General features: G+C 42.9%; 1 protein-coding gene across 2 annotated transcripts in view; it reads right to left on the bottom strand.

Moving 5' to 3' along the window:
* Positions 1 to 12960, bottom strand: part of LOC306791467 (triple functional domain protein) — a 67907-nt gene extending 54947 nt beyond the window's left edge. For both annotated transcript variants that reach the window (XM_079288193.1, XM_079288194.1), the window contains exon 1: positions 12701 to 12960. In XM_079288193.1, coding sequence (XP_079144319.1) covers positions 12701 to 12770 — 70 coding nt within the window. In that variant the 5' untranslated portion in view covers positions 12771 to 12960. The remainder of the gene's footprint in view (positions 1 to 12700) is intronic.
* Positions 12961 to 21118: the final 8158 nt, after the last annotated feature.

Raw genomic sequence — 21118 nt, 5'->3', positions numbered from 1 at the left:
CATTTTCCTTCCTCTCCATACAAAACAGACTTCTATACGCCCAAAGTGCACTAAAGCAAGATGAACATGTAAACACACACACTGACACAGAGCCTCAGTTGTGACAAGGTTAGCATCCTCTTATACAAGCAAATGAAATTAAAAGAGTTACTGCTCACTTCTCTGAGTGCAATCATCTGTGTTGATGCCCAGTTATTACAGTCCTCCAGCATTAACCATGATAATTTGCCAGTAATTGTTGGAGGAGTTGCAGTGAAAAAGAATTACTTGGGTCAAATCAACAAGTTTTAATTTAGGCAACATTGAAACCTGTTCCTTAGTTGTATCAGTTGCATCTCGCTCACATGTTTGCACTTGCAAGCAGATGGGACAGGGATCCAACTTATTTCATGTTCACGTCATATTAGATTTATCGACGAGAAGGTTTCCCACATCTGGTGTGGCAGCAGGATTTGTTGTATGGGATGCGAGTCGCGGTTGCAGGTGTTATAACTCCGGCTCCCTCCGTCGACCAATAACAGCGCTGTATTCCCACGGTGCACTCCTGTACTGCCCTGTTTAGAAATCCCCAAACATTCAGTAGAGTAGACGGAGATCTCCGATTGTCTGGTATCGGCAGTGAACGACATCTAGTGCTGAACGAAACATACGAGCGGGAAACCTTTCATTAAAGTCACTCCGATATGACATAAACGCGACAATGTGGCTGCTACACACTTCAAATAAAACTTGTTACCAGGAAGTATCTGCCTTCCTAAACACTTAACCTTAGCTTCTTATGTAACAGGCCAAGACCTTTCTCTTCAGAGAGAAAAAGAGGACCAATACCCCTCTCTCATATTAAATCATCCTGCGGTTTCATTTTCTCATCTATATCCGTCTTTATGATATAATAGTTCCGTCTGTGACAACGGGTCCCCTCTTCCTTAGTGGCTGCTAAAGTAAACTCCCTGAATAGACCGTCATGTTTTAGCAATATTTAGCTGGTGGTAGTTTCCATTAATGGACATATAGCAGCACAGTACACAGACAACTACACATGAGCAAGCTTGCAGGCAACAACGCCACAGGGGCTCGTGTTCATGAGCAAAAACCTCTCTCTCTCTCTCTCTCACACACACACACACACACACACACACAATAACATGGCACGGGAAGAGAAGCAAAGATCTCAGAGTAATGTTTCTCTGAAGCTGTGAACCTGGGACAACTTAACAGAGAATGAATGGAATGAAGGAAAAAGGAAGACCAAACGCACACATACGTCACATATTTGCAATGCCAAAGATGTCCACTTAAGCCGCAGCGTGCAACAATGTAATACCAGACTACAGTAGTGGTGGCCCGCATCTTATCGCAATCTAAACAAAAGGAGTTGTAGCCGAGCCAGAAGTCAAACATGCGTGGACAAAAAGGACATAGCACACATTGTGTGTGCGCATAAAAAGACAGATTGACAGCTATGAACCGAGGATTTTCCTCTGAGATTTGGCCCGTTGAAGCAGTGTTAATCCAACACACACACACACACACACACACACACACACACACACACACACACACACACACACACACACACACACACACACACACACACACACACACACACACACACACACACACACACACACACACACACACACAGTTAAGCCAACCGCTGAAACGTCAGCCAAGCTATTTGGACGAAGCTAAAGAGATCGGACACACATCTAACGGCCGTTGAGGAAATGACAAAGCAAACAAATGCAACGGTCCCGATCCTGTAAAACATCCAAACTCCCGTCTCTCAGATACAGTAAACTCACGTAGACCCCGGCTCTGTTGAACACTGGCTGTACTGTATCCGCAGACAGCTCCGTCTTGTCCCGACACACACTGCTTCTGTCTCTGAGCCCACGTTAACACGAGACCACCCTTTCTGTGGGCCTCCTGCCTTTTCCCTTCTCGGCAGGCACACTCATCGTTTGACTCACGCGCAAATAGGAAAGACCCCCCTTTCATTTAAACATACCCATTGTGTGGCTCACACCAACTTCAATGGGGCGGCGAGGCACAACAACAATGAGCAATACCCTGCTGTCAAATGCGTCTTGGAGAGTGGAGTGGCAGAGAGTGTTGTCGGGGTTTAGCTAACATTTAAATGTCAATGGGCCACAGACAACACATTTAACAATATAGTACCGAAGAGACGACTCATCTGAGAGGATTCTTGTTGCAGCGCACCGAGCTGCAGGTGGCGAGATACCGATGGAGAGAGGGGAACTTGTGGAGTATATATAAACTATATATATATATATATGATATCAACTTATGGACCTGATGATCAAAATAGTGAGCTGGTAGGTGACAATATTTTTTAAAACACGTATGCGCTTACAGATCTATTGTTATTATTAGGGATGCCCCGAGAAACCCGGTTCTAAATGAGTAAAAAACAGGAGTATTGATAAGGTCCGGAGTTAACGGTTCTGCGTGAGGTCTAGTGAGTCTTTATGTATTGCTGCTTAAGAACGGCTATTTGTTTACATAAAAGCAATGTTGATTCTCACAAAATAATCAAAAAGAACCGATAAGAGTACTGGCACGATACCCATCCCTGTTCATCCTAGGGATGCTATTGTATAATGCTATCTGTCCGTCTTAATGTGATCTTTTATATGGACGTCTCCACCGTGCATCACCGGAAATAGTACCGGTACTCATGCAGTGTGCGCAGAACGCAGCTTTTTCGTTCCACGTTACATTACGAAAGAAGAAGTGACCTCCTGGAGCTAAAAGTCTGACTTTCACTTCCGCATGACAAACTAACCGTCAGTGTACAAACCGGGACGTCTGGTCGCCGTAAGGACACACTAAACTTCAGGGGATAATAAAAGGGTTCCGTGTATTCGTTATCTCTGAGATAACCTCTTCGTCGAACAAGGTGATCGGTACGGGGACGTCGGTGAAGCCTGACTTTCTGCAGCTGGTGCTCCTTTCTTTGCTCGTTCAGCCACGATGGTCAGCAGTGATCTGCCAGGTTTGCGTTCTTTATCAAAGAGGTGGAGGTAGAATGAGAATCTGAAATGAACTCTTAACCGTCTCGAACATTAAAAGAGAACTCCGCCAATGTGGCATTGTACTCTTATAACATTGTCGGACTCTAAAATAACTGTTTTTCTAAAAGGTAAAATGTGTACAAACACGTGGAGTTCCCTTTTAACCACATCTATCGTGACATACTTGCTTTTCAACCAAACGTTTGTGTCGACAAGCGGCAGTGATGGTATTGTTCACATATTTGCACCAACCCGATATGCTGGATCCTGATTTGCTGATACTCATCTTAATGTAACAGATCCGGTATCAGCCAGATGTGATTACAAAATGTGCCCTCTAGTTACATTCAGTCAGATAGTATTAATTTCAACCTTAAAACCAGCTTCCTGTTTGGTTCAACGGTCACAGAGCTCGTTCGTGTAACCCTGAAGAGATTCATTACAGTGAACGAGCTCGCTAGCTCTTCTTCATTCCTGGCAAAGTTGAAACATTAAATACTTCCCTACCCATTCAACCCAGGTACATAAGAGCCCCTATTGGATTCTGTAGCAATGATGAAAAAGCCCGGCTCTGCCCTCCAGATCAGGACTTAGGGAAACTGTTTTAAAAGCTCTCTTCAGGGACCTCAACGGTGCACAGCCTTTGCTTTTAAAAAGGACACAAAAGGCCACCAACTGTGATGTTTACAGTGGATCAATGTCTCTCGGTTACCGGCCCTTATCGGGAGAGAAAACGGGGGGGGGGGGGGGGGGGGGGGGGGGGGGAGAGCAGCCGGCGGAAGAAGAGAGCGAAAGAGAAAGTGAGCGAGATGGGGAGGGCAACAGTGAGACAGCAGTTTTAAATGCACCGGAGACACAAAGAAAAAGAGTACAATGGTCTTTCAGGACTTGTCCTAGTTAGTTTGGTTCTTTCTCTCTCTCTCTCGCTCAGTCGCGCTCGCTTTCTACTCTCTCAATCGGAGCACAGACCAGTCTTATAAATCTTTCACACTGATCCAAATCAATTGCAAGCTGATTCAATTATTTTACTGACCTCTTTCCATTAGCAGTAGGAACACAGGTTGGCACACATCTACACTTCTCTCTTCATTATCTTTACAACCTCTCTCTCTCTTCCACCTGCACTGAATAGACTTCTTTATTTCCCTCTAACAGGACAATAAAATCATTCACTCACTCCAGGGCTTATTGTTTTATGCTCCGCTAACAAGAATGCATAAAGAAAATGGTTATCTGCGTATACGTGATTTCACAGCCACTTGCAACCTGCGCACCCCGCTTCCCCTCCTACCCCCCCCCCCCCCGCAACCTACCTCCTGTCTTCTCCTCCTTCTCTCCATTTTCCTCTTCACTTCCCCCTCGACTCTTTTCCCTCTCTCGTTCCAGCTTGTTTCAAGGAGACGTCTGCTAATTTTTTCCCCGAGCTTGCACCAATTAGTTATCACGGCGGAGAAATTACCGAATGAGAGCGCGGCAGATGAGAGGGAAAAGTGGGACGAGCTGCTTTTTATAAATACACAGAGAGGCGAGAGGTTTGCGAGTGTGTGTATGTGTGTTTCAGTGAACATCTGACAAACACCCTAATTCTTCATTTTCCTGGTTAACTGAACAGACTATAGTTGACATTGTTATATTATACTTTTCAATAACTCTTACGCAACATCACAAAATAGTACTACAGCACTCAACACTTCCCCCTCTCATTACCGACTCTGAGTTTGGCATTACCTTGCTCTGATTCATAAGTATTGCGATTGAGGTAAAACTTTTTAATGCATCTCTAAACGCAGCATACGATCAACCCTTCAACCCAACGGACCACAGACGGTCTCCATTAGCTCCCATCAGCTGACCTTTGGTCTTATCAGGGCGGAACCCTGCGTGTCTGGCTGCGTGAGCGGTAAAGCCTCACTGATAGCACCGGCCTTTGCCGACCTGGTTTACATTGGCTTGTTGAGCCCACTGGAAATAAAACATCTACTAACATCTGGCTTTTCTCTTCGGTGAGAAAGGTTACGTTCATTATTCATTCCCGGGACAAAAGTCTCTGCAGTGGTTACAGGTTCTGATCGGCTGCAGCTTCGATCGGCAGTGAAGGAAGCTTTACACCGGGGTGGAATGCAATGCTATTGCGTGTTGAAGTGACTATACAATAAATAAAATCAGGAGTGATTTGAACAATTCATTTTTGTATAAAACACAATTGATTGCCACTGTTCCAACTGTCCACAAACTCATTTGAGAGTTACCACCGTAACACTTTCACGGATGACTAAACTCTACCTCTTACTAGAAACCTCTTTACATGCACTCATTTTGTCAGGAAAAGGGTATTAGTAAAGACATAGCATAGGTCCTAGCCCAGGCTTGTTTGGTGGACATAACAGGATATAACATGCTCCTAGAACACAGAAAGCAGTCTTTGCTAAGTATATTTATTTTCTGAATTACACCACTGCTTTAGCCTTGGCCATGGCCTCATTGTTGGGTAAAGGCTGCCATTTAGGTTTGAAGTTTGTTATCTTTGTCCTTTAAGAATTAAGCTACAGTCAAGAGATGGCTAGCATAAAGACGGGAAGTGGGAAACAGCTAGCTGTGTCCAAAAGGTCCCAAAATCACCACCTCATCCGTATAAAAATAACTTTTAGAAAAGGATTTGGTTTTACGGCGATCAAATAGTCCACAAATAATAAAAACACAACTTTTTGCGTTTGATTTCTGTGCGTATTTTTTTTACTTTATTAGGGTCAAGAGGAGTCAAGTTAGCCACGTCCCCGCGTTGCCAGTCTTTACGCTAGGCAGGCTTCATCCTACCAGAGAAGTAACCACTACTGGCTGAGGGGACAGAGCGCGGCGACCACGGAACATCGGCGGTTCGATCAAACGTTTTGTAGAAAAAAAAAAAACACGTTTATATTCCGTAAAGCAAGGTATCAACAAAACGTTTTGGTACTCGTAAATGTTGTGTGCGTCTGTTTTATGTAACCGTATGCTTCACATTCCTCTCTCTCTACCTCATGAATATATATGAAAACACACACACACAGTAATCCCAGAGAATAAACACCAGATTAGATTAGGTCAGCATGTGTAATCCAATGAACTCACTTCTAACCTGCCCTGATGTCATTGGAGCCGACAACATCACACATCACAGACAGTCCGATTTTCTCTCTGTCTCTCTGTCAGTGAAGCGAATGTCCTTCCCTCTGAAATACGAGCCGGTGCTTTTTGTTCTGGTTTCGGGTTGTGTTACTGTGGTACGCCGTAGAGTTCACGCTGACATCAGACATGCTTTGGGCTACAAACAAACTCCAGCGCTGCCTTTACTTCATGGCTTCTGATGGATTCGCTCACCGTGTTGTGATTGAATAATTGCAATGTTTAGTCTACCCAGAGATCTGTGGGGGGTGGGTTTTTTCCGACCATTTCTTCCGTGGACCTGTGAGGTCAAAAACGTTAAATTATCTGTATATCTGTAGATATTCCTGGTCGATTCTCCCTTCTTTTTTGCAACAGACTGCTTCCTGGTCTGCGTCCAGGGTGGGTTCATCACATTTTAAGACCTCATAAAGACTTCCTCGTTTAATCTCTACCCGACTGGTTCCAACCATAAACCCAGTATGTCTCGAGACACCGTTCCTGCCCGACTGCCACTGTGAGAAATCTACCTCTTGGCTCACCTCACCACATCAATAACACATTAAAAAATATCATAAAACTATGCAGGCAAGCCCAAACTTTGCACACAGGAATACATCCTGCAATGCCAAAGTAAACGTGACCCAGATGACCGGTCCTCACAAGCCTGTGAAACAATACACAGAGCAGCAACAAAGGCTTTGAGCAGAAACGGTGGATTGTGCCAGCTCGGCACCAGGTTCACCACAGAAACTGTCTAACCAAATATGTTCCGCGGAAAGTCAACTGAACACGGGTTGACCTTTCTGAGCACCACATGGCTGAATATTTAAATGTGCTGTAAACAATATTCTTACCATGACAATGGATTGCGAGTGCCTGTATGTGAGCAGGATCACAGGTGATGTTAAATCCACAGAGAACCATCACCTGACTGTAGTTCTCCACAGCTCCATGGAGATTTAGCATCTTTAAGCCTGACACTAAGCACTGTGTTCTCTCTCTCTCAACACTCACAGCATTGTTATTCTGTTTTTACTTCAGCAGGCAGCTGTTTTAAGTGAAGAACCCTCTATAGACCCGCTGTACACTTCCTGCTAAACACCAACAGACAAACACAATAGAGTATTTAGCAGCTAAAGCGCTAGCTCAGGGGTCAGAGACACTAAAAACACAGCCAGGAGGAGCGTGAATATGACTTCAGGTAGTGGTCAGAAAGACAAACCCATGCTTGTGATGCTACTCATCTGTTAGGTGTGTAAAACAGGCAGTTATTCAAATATGTGCTGCTCAAACAGTTGCTTTATTTCACTTTCCTCAGTGTGAGATTAGCTGTTAGCATGTCGGTGCTGTGGCTGCATTGGTCTAGTAGTCTGAAAGCAGGACAGGTTCGCTCTTCGAATGGCCAGTTTCTGTCATTTTGGATCAAGCGCGTCACAACAGGCTTCGTGCACTAATCCTGATCGGCCATGTCATCCTCCTCATTGAACCGAGAGACACTGGTTAACTCAGTGTTCGAACGCTGATCATTAACACAAACTCTGATCGTACTGCCACGGCCTTCAACAGATGATAATTCACACAAGAAAAGAAGAAGACAAAAAATCCCAACCCTCCCACTCACACTGACTGTAATGTACCTGCACCTGTTACTACGGATGAGAAAGATTATGTGTTTACACAACTACTCAGGGAAAACGAGAGCTATTTGCATTATTTACTCTCCACCAACCAGCTAATGTTTTCAGCATATTTCTGCCATTTTCTCTGCAAACATATGAGTGTGACAGAGAGAAGCCGTTAAGGACACGCTGGTTTGGGCCACCGCTCATCTTGTTACCATGTGTTTGTGCTTTGTTTTGAGGGATGAATGCCTTTCTAACTAAAACATCACATTTGTAATGCCACAACAAAGGGAACAGTTGGAGCAGAGTGTTTTTATTATCCTCATGTTTTAGCTTAATCTGCGGCCCCTTTTTGAAAAGCTTTTTACCCGGCCATCCATTTGCTCTTGATTGAAGTAGCCTGGCTAAAACAAAAAGGCTAAAATCTCACAACCATCATCTTTCCCAGAGAAAGTGCCCGTGTGAGTGTGAGCGCATGTGAAAGCAATTCAGACAGAACAGCGGCTGCCAATCACGCAGCTACTCGTACGGCGAAACCACATCCCGAGTATCGAGAAGAGTTACCTCTGATTACTCCGCCTGAGCTTCTGAAATTTAGTCTTTCAGATGCACTGATTTCTGTGCTGGAATCTTTTTTTGCAGCTGATTTCTGCTTGTTTGTTGCCTAAAAATTATGATTTAACTGCCGGTGGAACAGAAACTGTTATTTTCTGTGAATCTGAAGAGATCAGTCAGATACAAATAAGACCTGGTGACGCTATCGGGTGCTATGAAGTTGCTATCGAGTAGGATCCAGTGTTTTGGGGGTGTGGCTCATACTCAGGGGCTAAAACGTCTGGATATGGAACCGGCTGTTTCTCTACGATAACAAGTTCTGAATAACCTGTCAAGTAAATAAGTAGAAACTAAATCTGTGAGCAAGAAAGGAGCGAAACAAAGTGACAACACCGACCCGTTTATCGTTCGTATGCATCGACGTATGATGCACAAATTCTGTCTTTACTTCCATCCCGTGAACATGGGATGATGAAAGAAATGTGCTTTGTGCAGCATTAGGCTTTAGCCTCTGCTCTGTGTCTGACTTGGCAGCTTTAAGCCTGGAGGAAACCTGAAATGAGGGCGCTCAATCAGTCTCCATCTCCTGGATCAATATCCATTAGTCTCAGTGTGTGTGTGTGTGTGTGTCTCTCATCCTGGGTCAATGGGCCTGAGTCATAAATGTAAGCTCTGGATCAGATTTCTCTCTCGTCCTGCTCGTCTGTTTCACTACTCGTTCTCGCACAAACACACACCGATGCTCATTCAAACATACAGACAGACTGGCCTTGTGAGCGGCCTGTTGCAGCCTCTAAACGTTCATTCATGAAGGCCTGGCAGTGGGTTTATTTTCTCCCCCATCGTGAATAATACCCTACAGTACCAACAAGTTATAACTGTATGAAACCAACACTAAATCAGCCTCTTAGTCACCAGCGTAGTCAAAGATATGTTTAGTGTGGAACAACCTGATGATTGACAACATGCCACAACAAAACTCCCCGTCTCACAGCTCTGAGGCCTCGGTATTAATTCCAGTCTGGAAGGGGGGGGGGGGGGGAGAGAGAGAGAGACGGGGGGGAAGCTCTCTTTTTTTATTAGATGTCATTTTGCATTAGGACAGTGAGGCCCAACACGACGCAACAAGAATGAAAGAGGGAGGAAAACATGAAACAGACATTGGCAAATGAACACGCAAACAGCAGGCAGTCAGACAGAGAGTAGGGAAGAAAGCAAAGAGGGAAGACACAGGAAAGACAAAGACACCAAATGCATAAGGATGGAAAAAGAGATGAGAATGGAGCTGGCGATGGAGGGAAGGGGGGGAAAGGCATTGCCTGTGGCGAGACACTCAAACCTGTGCATGTCAAAATAAGACTCCCAGATCTATAAGGAGGACGTTCCTGAGCAAAAACAAAGAGGTGGGGAGCTCTAACGGGACACTCAGGCCTTCCACCCAGCTTGTTGTACAGAGCCATTGGTAGACCATCTATACTCAGACCTATACTGGGTTCACTACCGAGACGAGAGCAAGAACGCTCCACTTTCAACTGTTTTTGAGCTAATAACCATGCACATTTATTCAGTGCCAGCTTCCTTAGATTGTGTAAAATACAAAACCAGACATCGTGCTACCAAAGGCAGTAACGTAGCTACACACTGTTTGGAAAAAAGAACATGGGCATGACTGAAAAATCAGATCTCGTGTTTCCAGTAAATAGTTATCATTATCTCATATAGTAGGTGGTCTCGTCATTCGCTGTCCTGTTGCACTCAGTGACATAATCCCACTACTGGTGGTGCCAGGCTCTCTCAGGGGATTGTAAAAACACTGAAGCAATATCCTGCAAAAAGGACAAATCAGCAGTTCCACCTCAAAGAAAAGTCATATTTGAGCTAAGTAAGCAACACAGACGTCATAATCTGTGTTGGGTGCAGCTTCAGAGGTTTGTTCAACAAGGCGAGGTGTTTGTGAGAAACAAAAACAACACATTATGCTCCTAAAGGATCTTCATAACAGATAAGTAGACTAAGAAAGCAGCTTATGGTTAATATTTGTAGTTGTGTGCCAGTGAGCCATGTTTAGCTTTAAGTACACAAAAAATGTGGATCCCAAAAAGATACACTCGGTTAGGTAACTGTCATGTTTAAGTTAAGATCTCAGTTAACATCAGAGATGAGGTAAAGGTGTTTGAATGAATAGCAGGACCTCCATGTCTGCCCATCACTGGGCAAGAGGATGCGGCACGTACAGATTGGCATTGGTAAATTGGTAAACAAAGAGCTTTTTCTAAACTGCAATCTAAGACTGCTGCAGATGGCCTTGTGCTAATAAGAAAAGGCGGCATATCGAAACATTTGAATTAATTGTGCAACAAATTAGCAACAGATTTGATTAACAGTGAGGCAGAATGGCTGCAGCTGTGCACCATCAACAAAACATACAAAGAGTGTGGTCGCAAGTGAGTTACAGAATGCCTCTCGTCTCTCTCTCTCCCTAAAAAAGGAAGCCATCAGATCAGCTCAATATGGATACTGAACTTCCCTGTGTGGCTTATTATCTCGCTAAACACAAAACCACAGGAGCCAGAGGGCTGGATGTCAATACTCTGCTTTCTAATCCTTGTTTACACCCCTCCAACTGAACTTCAAGTTTTTAATTTTCTCTTGTAAGCAACAGTTTCCTATTTGAGTATCACTTTCACTGGTAGAGGTTAACTACCACTACACATATACGACACAGCTATTGATTCATGAATAAATACATGTAACCAGTAAGCTAGTGTTACAAAAAAAGAGAGTGGAGTTATAGATGATGACACTGGCAGAAATGACAGGTACTTGATCTAATTTACAACTTGCAGTCACTGAACATAGCTGGAGGGTTATCTGGCATATTAAAGTGCAGCCCATAAACCCATGAACGATCACGCACGGATCCCCATTACATTCAACTGTGTCCCAGGAAACTTAAATTACAACATGTATTGTCAATCTTTGCACAGACGGTATACATTTTTATATTGGAAACAGGCAGAAAATATGACATCCTTACACATGGTTTCACTATGCAAAGTCAGCTGGGTGAAATAAAATGTAATATTTTCTAGGACCCCCTTTAATCTCTGCTAGGACCCCTGGAATTCACATTTTATGAGCCATTGTTGCAGCCCATGAAATCACTGTAGGCCCGTGTTAGGACTTCCAAGTCACAGTCCTTACTGATTAATTTGCCTACTTAGCTAACGTTAGCAATCCGTGCATGCAAGTGGGCGACATTTAATCGTGTCCAAAAGCAACATTTCATGTGTGAATCAGTGTCATTCTGCGGTGTTATCAACCACCAGACCGTGTTATTGATTTAAAAAAAAGGCAGGCAGCCTTCTGGCCTTGATAGCTTATGTTGCACAGCTAGCTTCTCCTGCACACACACCCAGGCTATCTGTGCCACGCCATGTATTGTTTACATAGCTTCCACAGTCGTGCTATTTTTTGACAGCACGGAAAACAAAAAAACAACAACAACGAGTTAACGGAATAGTGGCTTTAAACACACTGTCTGTGTTTGTACTTAATGCACCACTAAAGCTGTTTGGAATAGACGCGAGCTTTGTCAACTCACTGGCAAGCTAAGCGACGCTAACGTAAGCTAGCATTTGTTAGCTTACCAGGCAGAGACAGGATTCACTTAACTCTGATTCAGGATTCACTAAGCTAGCAGGTTAGCTAACGTTGGAACTAGTTATTAACACGCTTGGTCCATTATCGGACAGCCCCTGAGCTGCTTCTTCGTCTTCTCTCGTTTTTCAGCAAAGTCCACATTTATACACGAGTAAATTATCTAGACAATCCTACATGTCTGTTTGTTTGTTTTTTTAAATAATAAAAAGTCGTTCTCCAACCGTTTTTAATGTTACTGGTTGTATATTCCACATACTCCTGACAGCAAGCAGTTGTGTTTGTGGTTGTGCCGTGGAAAAGGAAAAACACATAGAATGCAGTATTCTTGGAGAAAAGTACACGGAAAGCTATCCAAGCTGTGACAAGGTGGTGTCCGAAGATGGAACTCGGACTATTAGCGATTTAGCTAACGTTACTTGTCTACAACTGACTGGACGGATCTGATAATGTACGTTAGTTGGAGAAATACATGCAATACACCGACTTTCAAGACTTTGTTGGTCATTGTTAAGTTTTGAACACATTATTTATAACAACAGCTGTGACATTTATGAGATATAGACCCCCAAAAACAGTCAACACAGACGGGAACAATGTCCCCTCGCGTCGCAGGACCAGAGAGGGGAGCAGCTCTCAGCGGTGATCAGTCCAACCTCTCCTCCTCGTTATTCGGCTTACCGGTTTTGAAGAACGTCGCTATGTCGCTAGCGTCCTTCGTCGTCTCCTCGGCTCCTTCCCCGGAGCTCATGGCTGCCACACAACCCGAACCCTTGGAGGAGCTCAGTTATACTCCCAAAAGTAGATATCCCCCCCAACAAAAAATCGACAAAAAGGGTGGCACGAAATCACTTCTGTCCCGACAAAAGCGTCGTTAAAGACACAACACGGACTCGTAGATGCTAGTGGTGCCATCTGCAGACCTCCATCTTTGGGGGGTAACGTAATTGGAAACGATCAGATCAGCCGAGGGGGCACCGGGTTCCTCCTCGGAGCTGAGCCGAGGGGAGAGTAGCCGTAGCGGGGAGGAGACGGGGGAGGGGAGTGGGGGGTGAATCTCCGTAAGCATTCGGAAATGAGCCGACGATGGGTCATCAAGGAACGACGGCGGTCACCATGTGCGCGCACGCGCGCGTCTAACGTCGGTCATGTAAAAATCACAACCGAAAAAACAGTTGTGAAAACTACACATGGACAAGAAAATGGCAAATAATATCTTAGAATAACTAATATTATTAAGAAAATATGAGCCAGTTGTTTTTCTTTTTTGTTTTGTCTCTTGTTTCTTTTCTTTCTTTTATTTTTCCCTTTTATTTTCTTTCTAAATTGTAATTTGTTGTACTAAACTATAAGTACTAGACATCCTGATCTACACCCCATACCAGTTGGTGGCGGCAATGCACCAATTCATTGTTTGCCAACCGCCAATAAACCTCAAAAAGAAAAAGAAGAAGGCATATACAGGATGTTAACAGCGAGTTATAAAAACGACACATGCAATAAGATAAGATAAAAGAATCCTTTATTAGTCCCGCAGTGGGGAAATTTACAGGGTTGCAGCAGCATAGTGGACAGTGCAAACAAGAGACATAGTAAAAAAACAAGCATTATAACAGTAAAGGATATAAGTTTTAAAAAAGTGCATGATTCATGTAGCCTACTGTTGATTGTTTATGTGAACTCTCCATAAAAAAGAAAGTGGATGAATGTTATGTTACTCATACTTAAAGGGAGGAGTACAGTGACTGGTAAAACCTCCCGGATACAATCCAAACAGAATAGGCCAGCTGTGTCTGTGATGGCACTGGTTTCTCTCTATTTTGTCATCTGAGCTGTATTACTGATGCCATCTGCTGGTTCATGCTGGAACTCATGTTTCCAGTGGCAATATAAAAACAAGAAACTTAAGTTTATGGTGCTACAATCCAGCCTTCTGAAGTGCATACAACACACAATCAGTGACATAAAGCGGTCATTACTACATTTTATTAAAAAGCATTGATAAATGCAAACTGTGTGACGTATTATAACAAAAACAATTGTGAGATAATTCAATCACTGTTTGAAAATTGGATAAAATGTTATTTAATTCTGCTTGTTTTCAAAATAAGTTACAGGACAATATGTCATCTTGTGGATGAACCATTTGATTGGTTGATGTTACATCAATACACTATGCATTGTAATGATGGTGGACTAAATATTAGATACAATTCTCAGTATAACACAAAAACAATACAACAAAAATAGGAATCAGAATCAGAATCAGCTTTATTGGCCATGTGTGCTTACGCATACATGGAATTTGTCTCCGGTTTCCACTCCGCTCTCAATGTACAAACACAATGTACAAACACAAATTTACAATAAACAAGAAAAATATATGTATAAAGAATCAAAAAGGGCAGCAAAAAAAGTAGAACGGATGTAGGTATAAACATTTAGCTATAATATATATATATATATATATATATATATATATATATATATATATATATATATATATATATATATATATATATATATATATATATATATATATATATATATATATATATATACATGTGAACATCAACCTATAGACAATGGCATGAGTTGTAAGTGGTGGTAATAGTATAACCTATTTATTGTTCATGAGAGCAATGGCCAGTGGAAAGAAGCTGTTCCTGTGTCTGGTGGTTTTGGCGTACAGAGCCCTCTAGCGCCTACCAGAGGGTAGGAGTTGGAACAGCTTGTGTCCAGGGTGTGAAGGGTCTGCAGTGATCTTTCCTGCACGTTTCCTGACTCTGGAGGTGTACAAGTCCAGGATTGAGGGCAGGCTGGAACCAATGATCCTCTCCGCAGACCTAACAATCCGTTGCAGTCTGTTTCTGTCCTGCTTGGTGGCCGATCCAAACCACACAGTGATGGAAGAACAGAGGACAGACTGGATGATGGCTGAGTAGAAAAGAATCAGCAGTTCCTGAGGCAGGTTGAACTTCCTGAGCTGGCGCAGAAAGTACAACCTCTGCTGGGCCTTTTTCCTGATGGAGTCGATGTTGGGAGCCCACTTCAGGTCCCGGGAGATTGTGGATCCCAGAAACTTGAAGGTCTCCACAGCAGACACAGTGTTGTTGAGTATGGTGAGGGGGGGCAGTGATGGGGGGCTCCTCCTGAAGTCCACTGTCATCTCCACAGTCTCGAGCTTGTTCAGCTCCAGGTTGTTCTGACCACACCAGAGGACCAGCCGTTCAGCCTCCCGTCTGTACGCAGACTCATCACCGTCCCTGATGAGGCCGATGACCGTTGTATCGTCTGCGAACTTCAGGAGTTTGACCGTAGGGTCCTCTGAGGTGCAGTCGTTGGTGTAGAGGGAGAAGAGCAGTGGGGAGAGCACACATCCCTGGGGGGCGCCAGTGCTGATGGTCCGGGTGCTGGATGTGATTTTTCCCAGCCTCACCTGCTGCGTCCTATCAGTCAGGAAGTTTGTGATCCACTGACAGGTGGAGGCTGGCACTGTGAGCTGGGAGAGTTTGGATTGGAGTATTGCTGGGATGATGGTGTTGAACGCGGAGCTGAAGTCCACGAACAGAACCCTTGCATATGTCCCTGGGGAGTCGAGGTGTTGCAGCATGTAATGCAGTCCCATGTTGACTGCATCATCCACCGACCTGTTTGCACGGTAGGCAAACTGCAGGGGATCCAGCAGGGGTCCTGTGATGTTCTTCAGATGGGTCAACACCAGTCTTTCAAAGGATTTCATGACCACAGACCTGATCTCCCTCGTCAATGTGTTTCTGGTCTGGTTGTACAGGATCCTGTCCCCACTTCTGTAGGCCTCCTCCTTGGCCCGACGAAGCTGCCTGAGTTTTTCAGTAAACCAGGGTTTATTGTTGTTGAACGTGCAGAAGGTTTTAGTCGGCACACACATGTCCTCACAAAAACTGATATACGATGTCACAGTGTCAGTGAGCCCATCCAGGTCTGTAGCAGCAGCCTCAAAAACACTCCAATCAGTGCAGGCAAAGCAGGACTGTAACTCCAGCTTTGCCTCGTTGGTCCATCTCTTCACAGTCTTCACCACAGGCTTTGCAGATTTAAATTTCTGCCTGTAGGTCGGGAGAAGATGGATCAAACAGTGATCAGAGAGTCCCAAAGCGGCACGGGGTACTGAGCGATATGCGTCCTTTACTACAGTGTAGCAGTGGTCCAGTGTGTTTTTGTCCCTGGTACTACACTTAATATGCTGTCTGTATTTCGGCAGTTCTTTGCTGAGGTTTGCTCTGTTGAAGTCCCCAAGATCAATGAGCAGGGAGTCTGGGTGTTTATGCTCCATGTAGGTGATCTGCTCAGCCAGGTGTTGGAGAGCCTCGCTCACACAGGCCTGAGGTGGGATGTAAACACCGACCAGGATGAATGAGGAAAACTCCCGCGGTGAATAAAAAGGTTTGCAGTCTATGAAAAGTGTTTCCAAGTGAGGGCCAGAGAGCGGACATTCGCCAGGTGAATGAAGTTGGATTAACACATCTCTAAAATAACTTCAAAATAACTTCCATAACATTTGCAGGCCAGTTGTTTGAGACTACATCAGTTTAAACTGTACAACTATTCTCCATAAATTCCGATCAGTAAAAGAACAAACACCAACAGTGTGTGTGACTCTCCACCTTTCTCTGCGCAGAATATATTTAGCAGATTATATTGGCCAAATATTTATGACATTGATTTATAGTCGAAAAGCCTGAGTTGTACACAACACCAGCTACATTGCATCAGTTTCATAATAACACAACAGATATTTGTATTGTACGTGAACAGTCTTTTTGACTGCACGTGGGATTTGGAAGAGAATGCAACTTGTTTTGTGTGCAATCTCAAGAATAATACACAGAATGCGAGATGTAAAGCCACCTCTTTAAATATGTTGGGGCTTTATCCTGCCACCCTTACTCAGGAAAATGTTTTTGTTGTTATGAATATGTGTTTCTATATGTTTAATGGTTAACTGTTAGGGGACTACACATGATCACTGGTTTGGTCTTTTTTTCTAATGTGTTCATAAATAATAAATATTTAAATAATTAAGTAGGGTTGAGCCATCTTGCCGGCGGCTATGTGCACTTCCTGTGTTTTGTTTCTTGTGTGGTTGCTGATGTGTTACTTGTCATGTCCAGCAGGGGGAGACTGATATCAGCGATGGACTGGCTTTCCTCCTCAGAGAGATATTACAGTTTGGTCGTGAAAGAATGAGATGAATCTCTCCTGCACATGGGAAGTTTGCCTTCAGGGTTCTCCACTCCTCTCAATGTATTGTTATTATTGTTATTATGTATACGTTTTGAACAAAATTTCGAACAAGAAAACAACAAGTAAGCTGTAAGAAGCTGATTGACAAAATGGATATTTTTTGGGGCCTTTCATGACTTTGATTAAGTTCAAAATGTGTTTCTTTTCACAATAATATTGTTCTCTTTAACACTGCTTTTCTTTTCTTTTCTCCAGGAACATAGACACCTTCTGAAAGGTTATTATTTAGCATTTAATGAGTCATTTGTTGTCCGGGATAGTTGGATTAGTTATGATGTTTATCGTTCACTGATCTTTGAACAGGTAACCTTCATTACATGTGTTTTGTGTATTTGTTCACTGCCCCTTGTAACGTTTCTGTTTTTGTGACCAGCTACAGGGAATATGGATGTAAATTAGCATTCTTGCGATACCGCATGTTTACATCCTGTGTTTTTGTACTGATGTTCATAAACGTGCTCTCTCCCTTTCAGATAAACAAGTAGCTGAAGCTGCTTCACACTGATCAGAACGTCTTGCTCGTAAAATATTCAGCGCTGAAGACATTTAATTCCAGATCAATAAAACATCGTCTGAGGCAGTGGAAAAAACATATACAGATGAGAACAAGGCTCAGTAACACTGGTACCTTCCCTTTAACTCCGGACCACTGAATGACTGAACCCTGCCTTCAGGTGCTTTCAGTACCACAGTGATTCCTGCCAAATAGCAATATAGCCCTCTGAAATGTCAGCAGTAATTACTCCTGTGATCTGAGACAACCTCTAAAATGAATGAAAGCAGGTGGGGATCATGCCACATCTCCCTCACTCTGTCTGTCTCTCTCTCTTTGTCCACATATCCATTCTGTCCTCATACGTCATTGTTGTTGGGAACCTCTTGAACTACTGCGGCAGCTTTTATCAACATCTGTGAACCTTTGCACTCAGGCTTTGTGGTGGGTCTGACTGACACACACAGAAATAAGGAAATAAGTTGTGTCCCGATGTCACGGCTGTAATCACCGAAATGGAGAGAAAGCCAAGAGGTGCTGGACCACCGTGTGAACAATGTCTTCCTCTCTAGGCACTATCACTGTACAAGACACACACACACACACACACACACACACACACACACACACACACACACACACTCTGTGAAGTGATGGATTAAAATGTGTGTGATGGGTGACACACATACACAACCTCTAAAAGTCTTTTTTTTGTGTTCCACAAAATAAAATGAATGCATTATTGTTTTGTCTGATCACCTCCTTTCATCAAAATGCATGCAATTCTATATTCTCAGTTTTGTTTTTGCAAAATATAATCAAAATCGGCTTAGATGAGAGGAGGATACCACTCTTGTGTCTTTCTGTTAAATGTGAAGCTAAAAAATCAGCAGCCGGTTAGCTTAGCTTAGCATAAAAGTTGACAACAGGGGGAAACTGCTTGGCTGTGACCGAAGGTTTGCTTAATTTGTTCAACAACTAACGTATACAAACTTTGGCGGCTATTTCTTGGCCAGAAAATCCCTGTGCGCTGTCAAGAAAAGGTTCTGCACATAACTCCCAATAAAACTAACTTTCAGACGGGTAAACTGTCAATTATTTATGCTAAGCTACGTTAACTGGCTGTAGCTTCAGATACAAACGTGGTTTTGAACCACCCATCTAATGCTCTAAGAAAGTGAATAAGATCATTTCCCAAAATGTCAAACTGTAAAATGTAAGGATGCCTACAGCATCATGGATTGGAACTTCTGGCTGTACAGAAGTTGTTTTGTAGCTATTTTCCTTGTCTCCCCAATGGACTTAATTTGCCAAGATTAACTTGAGGTGCACCATCTGTATCTTTCCATGTTGCTGAGGGCCTGGGAGGTTAGCCTATTTATAGTTTATCCAACGCCCCGGCAATTGGACTTTTCTCATCACCCATAACAGAACCACATATTCCACACTGTGCTGGAGGCATAGTCTGTCCAGTGTAATCAAATTGATTCTGCTGTCAGAGTTAAGGCCTTTACACACCGGGGCGTGAAAGTAGCCAGCTCATGACAAAAACAACAGTCAGAATAAATATATTGACATGCGAATTAATCGCACAGAAAAAAAACAAAGGCCCCCGGTGTGTAAAGGCCTTTACACAGCAGATGCAGTGAGAGACCTTTGAATGCCCTCGACTGGACAAGTGCTATTGACATAAAGGACGATGCAACTGTGCTAGGATGTGCTATCACTATAGTTAAGTCCACTGTTGACTCAACTATTTTGTAGCATTAATTCCAAAGTGTATCAGCTGACAGAGTATTATATATTTTCTTGGAACATCAGCATTCTATAATATAATATAATGTAATATATTATAATGTAATACAGAACTATAACTGTTAGACCAGTTGTAGAGCGTTGGTCATGGTAAATGCATCTGCTTAAATACATGTACGTCCTAATGCCAGGCTGTCTAATTTTATATAAATCCCTGTACTGTACTGTACTGTAAGGCTGTTCGTTCGGTTTCATAAACAAATCGGAATGTAGAAATCATCTTACAAAGCGAAAAACAATGGTAGCTTTATCAATAACTGTTGGCAGTTGCAACAGTTCATTTAATTTAATAATCCCACTGTTCTCCTTGTTATTCTCCTGCTACAAAAAAAGTGCACAGTTTTCATTTCCGATTAGGTTTGTGGCTTTCAGCTAAACTATAGTTAAATTTCTAAATTGTAAATAATAACAATGAGCAGACTGAGAAAAAACCTCCAGAAATGTAATCAGAGGATAAAAGCAGCCGGGAGTAGTTTAATTTTGCCTCATACGTAAATGTGTCACTGATAAAATAAAATGTGTTGGTATTCCCCACATTATCACATAGCCGATAACAACTTTGTTTCACGTTGTTCACATTTACCGTAGCTCTTTGAAACTCTGAAGTGCAGACAAACAAAGAGCTCGTGAAGGCAGCATGTCAAACAGTCAGAATCCTAAGCTCAGTTTTCAGAGTTTATTTTTGTTTTTCTTTCACTGAGGGATTTTTAGCCGAAGACGATGGAAGGAACCGAAAGAAATGTCGTACTTTCACAAAGAAGTAACGGTAAAGTTTTAGATTTTGAATTTGTTGTTGCCAGCCGTGCTAATCTCACTGCTAGCGCTTGCCAGCAATTTTTGTTTGTTTGTTTGTTTGTTGGTGTTTATTTCACAGGTACCAGAACACAACCATTGAGCCAGAGTTAGCGATACCACGAAGATATTGAAATACAGTCAGAGATGGGCACAACCTTTTTTTTTTCTAAGTTACCAATTAAAAATACTTGCTCTTCAAATTTATAAGAAAACATTCCAAAATTCCATACATTTTGAAGGGACAACGGGTGAATAGGTTGTACCTAATAGGTTGTACCTAATAGGTTGTACCTAATAGGTTGTACCATGCAACCTCCACAGTTGATTGGCTACATTAAGATTCAAGATTTTTAAAGAAAGAAAATTTGTGAATTGTTGGGAGGCAAAGTAATCCTGTGAGCTCAACGACAGAATGAGAGTTACCATTGTTAAGCTCACTCATAACGGCATAGCTTCTTGATTACTCATAATAAAAGAGGTGAGTCATTGGTCCTCACCCATTGACAACTTCACTTCACTTGCATTAGATTCACAGAACCCAGACATCTTGTCTGAGTTAAGAAATATAAAATGTCTGGGAAGCAATAACTGTTCCACCACTACCTCCTGCTCTTTCCCCAAAGTGGCGTAAAATGAACTATCTCTGTTTGAGGACACGCTGTGAATGATACACACTCGTTCTCTGTCCCTCAGTTGGCAGGTCCAAGTGT

Source organism: Melanostigma gelatinosum (genome assembly GCF_949748355.1).
Source record: "Melanostigma gelatinosum genome assembly, chromosome: 17".
Lineage (NCBI taxonomy): Eukaryota > Metazoa > Chordata > Actinopteri > Perciformes > Zoarcidae > Melanostigma > Melanostigma gelatinosum.
The sequence above is the reverse complement of the archived record's forward strand: the minus strand, read 5'-3'. Positions and strand labels throughout refer to the sequence as shown.